Below are 8,144 nucleotides of genomic sequence, written 5' to 3' on the forward strand. Positions count from 1 at the left end.
GGGCGGGGGGCCGAGGCCTGGTCTTTCCTTTGCCCTAACCCCCCGACTAATACAAGGTTGATGGCATCGTGAACTGCAATTCTACTACTGATGTCTTCGCACCGCCGAGTGAGGATGACAATTGCGTTTCTCTGTCAACCTGCACCAGGGCCTCCGCGTCTGCTGTACAAAAGAAAGGGGAGGGGCCTGGCCCGTCTGGCTGTGAATCTCTGGTCCGGGGCTCGTAACTGGGCTGCAGGATCGATCCCCAGTGCTGGTTGGGGCGAGTGCAGGAGGCAAACAATCAGTGTGTCTCTCTCACATCAATGTTTCTCTGTGTGTGTGTGTGTGTCTTTCCCCCGCCCTTCCACTCTCTAAAAATCAATGAAAGAATATCCTCCGGTGAGGATTTAAAAAAAAAAAAAAGGAAAGGAAAGGAAAGGGAAAGCAACGCAGCTTTCAGAAAGCAGGTGGCACGGGGACTCCAACCATACGGGTAGGGTCCTGGTCTTTAGGGGCTTTTCTCCATCCTTTTGGGAACTTCTCTATCACACCAATGAGGGCTCAGAGCTCCCTTGTGCCAGACAGTGAGCTAAGAGTTTTACATGCCTTGTCTCCCTAACTCCTCATGAAATCATTCAGAGACGGATACTATTGTGCCCATCTTACAGATGGAAAAAATGGAAGCTTGAAGAAGTTCAGTTCTCTGCCCACTCAGCAAGATAGGGATGTATCTGGAATGGGATCTCTCTCTCTCTCTCTCTCTCTCTCTGAGGCAAAGGCTTTTTATTAAAAAATATTTTTATTGATTTCAGAGAGGAAGGGAGAGGGAGAGAGATAGAAACATCAATGATAGAATCATTGATTGGCTGCCTCCTGCATGCCTCCTACTGGGGATCCAGCCTGCAACGCAGGCATGTGCCCTTGATGGGAATTGAACCTGGGACCCTTCAGTCCCCAGGTCAACACTCTATTCACTGAGCCCAACTAATATTCCTGGATATATTCTATGCATATACAAAATACAGGTATACATTTAAAGGGGTTTTTAATACTTTTATAGGCCCTGGCCAGGTAGCTCTGTTGGTTAGAGCATCATCCCTATATGCTAAGATTGTGGGTTCGATCCCCGGTCAGGACACATACAGGAATCAACCAATGAATGCATGAATAAGTGGGATAACAAATCGATGTTTCTCTCCCTCCCTTCCTCTCTCTCTAAAAATCAATAAATAAAATTTTATAAAAGACTTTGATGGTCTTTTTAAGAAATGAAATATCTACACTAATAAAAGACAAAGATGCTAATCGACCGTACCTTTGCTATGCCCACCAGCCAATCAGAAGAGTATGCAAATTAACCCAACCAAGATGGCCATTAAATTTGCATACTGCAGGCAGGCAGGGTGGGGCAGCACCATCCACTGCCCACCCCAACTGCGGGATCAGGCCTGCCCTGTGCGACCCAGGGAGGCGGGGCAGGCACTGTGGGATTGGGCCTGCCATCTGCCACCCGGGGAGTGGGCCTAATCCAGCAGGTGGTTATCTCCTGAGGGGTTCCAGACTGTGAGAGGGCACAGGTCAGGCTGAGGGACACCGCCCCCCCATACCAGTACACAAATGCCAGGAGGTGGTTATCTCTCGAGGGGTCCCGGACTGTGAGAGGGCACAGGTCGGGCTGAGGGACACCCCTCCCTGCCAGTGCACAAATTTTTGTGCACCAGGCCTCCAGTGTGTGTATATCTATATATATAAAAAGCTAAGCGACCAGCCAACCAGCCAACTGGCCAGTAAGTATGACGCACACTGACCACCAAGGGGCAGATGCTCAATGTAGGAGCTGCCGAGCGACGGCAACTTTGCAGAGTGTCCTCTCACATTCCGGCCCCCGCAGGGGATATTGGACTGCCGGTTTCAGCCCAATCCCTGCAGGCCAGGTCAAGGGACCCCACCTGCCTGAGGGACCCCACTCATTCCACAGACGCCCTTTGAGCCCCGACGTCACCCCAGGTATGGCCAGTTGGGGAGGGACCTCAGGAGGTTGTCCAAGGTGTGTCCAGCCCATCTCGCCCAGTCTCACCCCGCCAGCCGCCTTCTAATTAATTTCCTTTCAATGTGCACGAATCCGTGCACTGGGCCTCTAGTATTTTTATAATCATCTATGGCTACTTTTTAGTTCTGTTAATTACCTGTCAACCGTAGTAAGCACGGTGATACCCTCTTTCTGCAAGTGAACCAGTTTACAAGGCTTGATGTAGGGGAGGGTGGAGGCAGACAGCGGTGGGCGGTACACATCCCAGACCACCAGCTTCCCTTCCAGGGTGGCCGACAGGGCTTGGGTGAAATTCAGGTGAAAGATGGACTGGCTGAACTTCCCCACGTGCTTGTTGAATGTCTGCATTTCAAAAGGCAGATCATGAGCTATCGTTGGTGAGACGCATAAAACAAACTGTTTACCCGCACGAGGCGTTTTATAATACCGCCCTGAAATGTAGTAGAAAAAGATACAAAAGTTTAAAAAGCACACGTCAATCCCTTAAAAAAAAACAACAAAAAAACGCTCCCCTGTGGATTGCCCTGGCCCAGGCAGCTCTGAAGCTCACGTGCTAAGATTGAGTGAAGGGTTGTGTCCATTAAACTGTTTGCTGAAAGCAAATGCCAGAGTGGCCAACCTCTGCTCCTACCTGTTCCACATTCCTCGCTGAGGTTTCAGAGACGGATAAAGAAACCAAGGTCTGCCGTGGGCAGAAGCACGCCCCAGCCGTAGGACACCATGAAACAGTTCTCCCAGCCTCCCTGGGACCACCTATTACTCTCATCAGTGGGAGTGAGGAACTGTACACGGAGCGTCCCTCAGGCTCCCTGTGAAGCTTGTGCTGCGTAGAACAAGGCGAGCCAGGCCTTGGAGGCAGCGCTGTCCTTGCCTGGTCACCCGGAGCGACCGCCTGTGCGGCCGAACTGAGTCCGGTCGCCTGCGCATTTCCTGACCTGAGACCCGTGTGGTCTGTGCTCAGCGAGAACCACAGGGTAGTTTTTCTGCTTCCCGCCTGCGCTCCTGGTGTGACTCACAGAAATCCCGTGTCTGAGCGGGCATGCCAAGAGGAAAGATGACGACGAGACGGACGGCATGGGAGAGATGATTCTATCTGCAAACTCCTGTTTTTTGTAGATCAAATTATCAACAAATAAATGCAGCCAGTTCCAGTTATTCGTGGCCTTAGACAACGTCTTAGAGGGGAGGTATAGAGAGAACCCAGAGCAGGGAGTGACGCCGCTCCGCGAGGGATCAGCAAATGAAATAAAGGAGAGGAACTTGCAGTCTGTCTGTCATACGACGCAGTACGTCTGCCGCCCGATTGTCTAAGATCCTAAGGTTTACCTCGTCTGGCCTGAACACAAGAGGATCAGTAAAAACAAAAACAAAAAAACAACTGGTTAAGCAAGGGCACCGGGCTTTTCCTAAGAGCAGCCCCATTTCGATACGAAGCATTTTCATTATTTCAAAACTACAGGGACTCCCTGGAGAGTAACTGCCACGAATAACGGGAACGGGCTGCATTTATTTGTTGATAATCTGATCTACGAAAAACAGGAGTTTGCAGACAGGATCATCTCTCCCATGTCCGTCTGTCTCGTCGTCATCTTTCCTCTTGGCATGCCCGCTCAGACACGGGATTTCTGTGAGTCACACCAGGAGCGCAGGCGGGAAGCAGAAAAACTACCCAGTGGTTCTCGCTGAGCGCAGACCATGTGGGTCTCAGGTCAGGAAATGCGCAGGCGACGGGACTCAGTTCGGCCGCACAGGCGGTCGCTCCGGGTGACCAGGCAAGGACAGCGCTGCCTCCAAGGCCTGGCTCACTGCTCTTCTGCTGGCTCTTAAAAATCTAAATGCCCGATATCTTTTCTTACAATGTGTTTTTATAGATTTCAGAGAGAGGAAGGGAGAGGGAGGGAGAAAGAAACATCTGCGATGAGAGAGAATCATTGATCGGCTGCCTCCTGCACACCCTATACCGGGTATCGGGCCCACAACATGGGCCTGTGCCCTGACCAGGAATAGCACCGTGACCTCCTGGTTCATAGGTCGATGCTCGACCACTGAGCCACACTGGCGTGGCTCAATATTTTTATTACTCTGAACACTGAGCAGCCAGCTACTCTGTGTTCAACTACTCTACTTATGTAACTCCATCCTAACTGCCCTTCTTTGTCATATGTGCACGCATAGCTTACTGAAGCCATCACTTTCTGGAGGGATATGTTCTCATGGGAGTAAACTTCCTTTTCTATAATGTTTTATTTTTAACAGCACATCCGTTATTTTCAACTGACAAATTCAATATGGTAAAGGACCCAACTAAAGTATTTTTATATATTAATTCCCTACATTAAGACATGCAAAGAGCAGCCCAAAATGACTACATGTTTATTCTCCACAAAACCAGATGTATAAAAAAGCGACGGGGAAAAATAAATATAAATAAATAAAAAAGCGACGGACATACTCACTTTTTCTGTTAAAAGTGGGGCACTGTGAATAAGTATCTCTCTCTCTTCATACTGGTAAGTACAGGAAAAAACAAACAAACAAAAAAACATCACTACTAAAACAAAGACCTGGTTTCCCAAAGAAGAACTAACTATATAACAACAAAATCGGAACAAACGCATCTAAACAGGCTCAGAGCTTCGCAGCTTCTACAGGTAAGAGGACTGCTGCCTCCAGGGACAGCCAGAAACATTCGGCCAGAAGAGCAAATACTGAAGAATTGCCACAAATGATTGCGACCTGAAATGGTGGTCAGTGCGAGTGGATTCCACCTGTGTAAGGCTCTCAAGCTATCCCAAATACCTGAAGCAATGATCATTGCTGAAAATCAGCCACGCCAAGTGTTTTTGTTATTTACTGGCATCTTTTATTGAGGCAACATGGACATCACATAAAATCAGCCACTGACCCTTTTAAAGTGTACAATTCAGTGATACTTAGTCTGTGAACAGTGCTGTGTAACCATCATTCCTCTCCCCAGAGGGAAGCCCCTGCCCATTAAGTGGTCCTGCCCCAGCCCCTCCTCCAGCCCCGAGAGCCACTATTCCGGACCTTTCACGTAAGTGGAATATTCCATTTACACCACGTGACTCTTTGTGTCTGGCTTCTCTCTCACTCGGCGTCACGTTTTCAAGGTTCACCCACGGTGTAGGATGAAACCAGCTCTCCATTCCTTTTAATGACTAAATAATATTCCATTGTACAGATGGACCATCTTTTGTTTATCCACTCATGTGTTGACGGACATTCGGTTTGCTTCAACTTTTTGGTTATTGCGAATGCCGCTGCTGCTGTGAACACCTGTGTGTATTTTTTGTCTGTTTTCAATTCTTTTGAGGCTATACCTAGGAATTGCTGACTCGTATGGTAATTTTACATTCAACTTCTTAAAAAAAAAATAAGTTGTTATTGTTTTTTTGAGAGAGAGAGAGAGGGGGAAGGAGAGGAAGGGAGATAGAAACATCCATGATAGAGAAACATTGATGAGCTGCCTGCTGCACGCCCGCTACTGGAGATCGAGCCTGAAACCCCAGCATATGCCCTGACTGGAAATCAAACCAGACACCTCTTGGTACATGGGACGACGCTCAATCCACTGAGCCACACCGGCTGGGCTATGTTTGACTTTTGATCTTGTTTTAATGTCATAATTTTGCCCTGTGTCAGTATAAATATTGCTGACCTGTTTTCTAATCCTTTCTAAAAGGCCCAAGATCTCAAAAAAACAAAAACAAAACAAAAACACTACCCTATACTTTAGACCTGTTAAATATATTCATATAGATATTTGGCTTTTTATTTAAAAATTAAATAAGAGTTAAATTATCTACTTCCGAATTAATATGCTAATTTCCAATGTGACTAAAATAAATACTGTAATTAAATCAAAACACTTCAATATATCTATTGCTTCCTAAGAACATACAATATTGTTACATTACCAAAACATCTATCCTCAAAGGATGAACATGTGTTTGTTAGTAAATTTAGAACAAATCGAGATATTTGTACTTACCCACAAATAATGTATTACCCGTACTTTACTATTGCTCACCAATTCTTTATTATTTGTTGGATTAAAAATAAGGTAGTTCTGAAATATAAAGTATGGAGACATATTACAATAAATAATAAATTTTCTGTTTCTCTCTGGTTAAGCTAAATGTTCAAATTAAGTGAGATTTTTATTAAAATACGTAACTGAATAGGAGTCTAAAACAGAGCAGACATGGCATTTTATAAGCAGTAGGAATATAAATACCGATCATTAAAGTTAATGGTCTCAGTGCATTCCCTTTCTTAAGCTCATTTATTATAACTCATCATCTAGGAATTAGAACAAGCAAATGTAAACCAGCATTCACCAACAACTCTTATTCTGTGTTCTTGAGGAGAAAGGCCACTGCGTACACATTTCTGAACCCGACAGGCCCACAGGTAGCTTGGGATGAATACAAAATACTGGAAGGAGATTCTGCTTCCCGCCAAGGTGCTGAACAGCAGGGGGACCTGGCTCCCTTCCTGAAAACCAGCCCCGCAGATCCTCTAGAGGCGAGGGAGGCGTGCAATGCAGAGACTGAACAATCCCTCAACAGAAAGTGGGAAATCCCCGGGAGACTTTCCGCGTACATCTTAAGATGGCACGGGTACAGCCCAAGATGCAGGGTTGCAGGCGTGGCATCAAGAAGCAAGCTGGCCGAAACCGGTTTGGCTCAGTGGATAGAGCGTCGGCCTGCGGACTGAAGGGTCCCAGGTTCGATTCCGGTTAAGGGCATGTACCTGGGTTGCGGGCACATCCCCAGTGGCAGATGTGCAGGAGGCGGCTGATCGATGTTTCTCTCTCATCGATGTTATAAAGCATCATCTTTAAAAAAAAAACAGCAGCGGGTTGGAGCCTGGCTGGTGTGGCTCAGTAGTTGAGTGTCGACCTATGAACCAGGAAGTCACAGTTCAATTCCCGGTCAGGGCACATGCCCAGAGTTTAAGGCTCAATCCCCAGTGGAGGGTGAGCAGGAGACAGCCCATCTCTCTCTCTCTCTCTCTCTCCCTCTCCCTTCCCCTCTGAAATCAATAAAAATATATTTTTTAAAAAAAGAATACAGTAGAATCTGGCACATAAGAAGTATTCAAAAAAGTCAGTTATTATCAGAAATCAAGTGAGATCTCGGTTACAAAAACGTTTTAAAAAGCTCTACTGCACCGAAACTCCACTAAAACAAGAAGTCACTTTGGGTTGGCCTGAGTGACCTTAGGTAGGTCCTTCCAGGCTCAGACTGAACTCACCTGAAAACCGTACTCCTTGGGCAGGTCCAGCGTGCACGCCGGTGTTTCGGCCGCTAAAGTCCACCTCCAGATGCAAACTTTCTGTAAGTGAGAGCAGACAGGAGGACGGGGTGTCCGGGGGCCTCTGGAGTCACCACACTGCTGGTTAACCCTGGAACCTGTTCACTAGGCACAGCGCCCAGGCCAAGCCGCGAGGCACAGAGCTCCTGGCAGCGTGGAGTCCAGTCTTCCCAAGAGCATCGCAGATGCCACGCGGCCTGAACAGAGTGGCTCCCGGGGACGCTCTGGACGCGTTGGCCAGCCCACGGAGGCCACCCTGCAGGTCCCTGTACCTGGATTTCGGCGTCTGAGATGGTTGCCAGATACTTGGCATCACGGGTCATGGCTATGGCCCTGATGCCTTCGCCTTCCGGGTAGCTGTCGAATATTGTGTGCACGGGAATCCTGCAAGACAGGACGGGGGACAAGCATTTGCTGGGCCTGCCCTGGTTCCCACAGGGACCCACTTCAAAAGCATAACGACTGGGGATAAATAAATGTGGTGTTTCCATGCAGCGGAACATGACGCGGCCGTGAAAAGAAATGAAGCATCGACACACACTGCAACGTGGATGAACCGTACGTCATGCAGAGCCCGGCCGGCCTGGCTCAGTGGTTGAGTGTCAACCCATGAACCAGGTCACAGCACGATTCCTGGTCAGGGCACATGCCCGGGTTGCAGGCTTGATCCCCAGTAGGGGGCGTGCACGGGGCAGCCAATCGATGATTCTCTCTCATTGAATGTTTCTCTCTATCCCTCTCCCTTCCTCTCTATGACATCAATAAAAAGATA

At 47.8% G+C, this 8,144-nt stretch overlaps 1 protein-coding gene across 1 annotated transcript in view; it reads right to left on the reverse strand.

Moving 5' to 3' along the window:
* Window positions 1–8,144, reverse strand: part of WDR66 (WD repeat domain 66) — a 46,345-nt gene that overhangs the window by 27,941 nt on the left and 10,260 nt on the right. Inside the window, exons 6-10 of the mRNA XM_015567338.1 lie at window positions 7,645–7,756; window positions 7,313–7,393; window positions 6,045–6,122; window positions 4,489–4,539; window positions 2,169–2,374 (exon numbers count right to left, since the gene is read on the reverse strand). Coding sequence (XP_015422824.1) covers window positions 2,169–2,374; window positions 4,489–4,539; window positions 6,045–6,122; window positions 7,313–7,393; window positions 7,645–7,756 — 528 coding nt within the window. The remainder of the gene's footprint in view (window positions 1–2,168; window positions 2,375–4,488; window positions 4,540–6,044; window positions 6,123–7,312; window positions 7,394–7,644; window positions 7,757–8,144) is intronic.

The sequence above is a fragment of the Myotis davidii genome, unplaced genomic scaffold (genome assembly GCF_000327345.1).
Source record: "Myotis davidii unplaced genomic scaffold, ASM32734v1 scaffold223, whole genome shotgun sequence".
NCBI lineage: Eukaryota > Metazoa > Chordata > Mammalia > Chiroptera > Vespertilionidae > Myotis > Myotis davidii.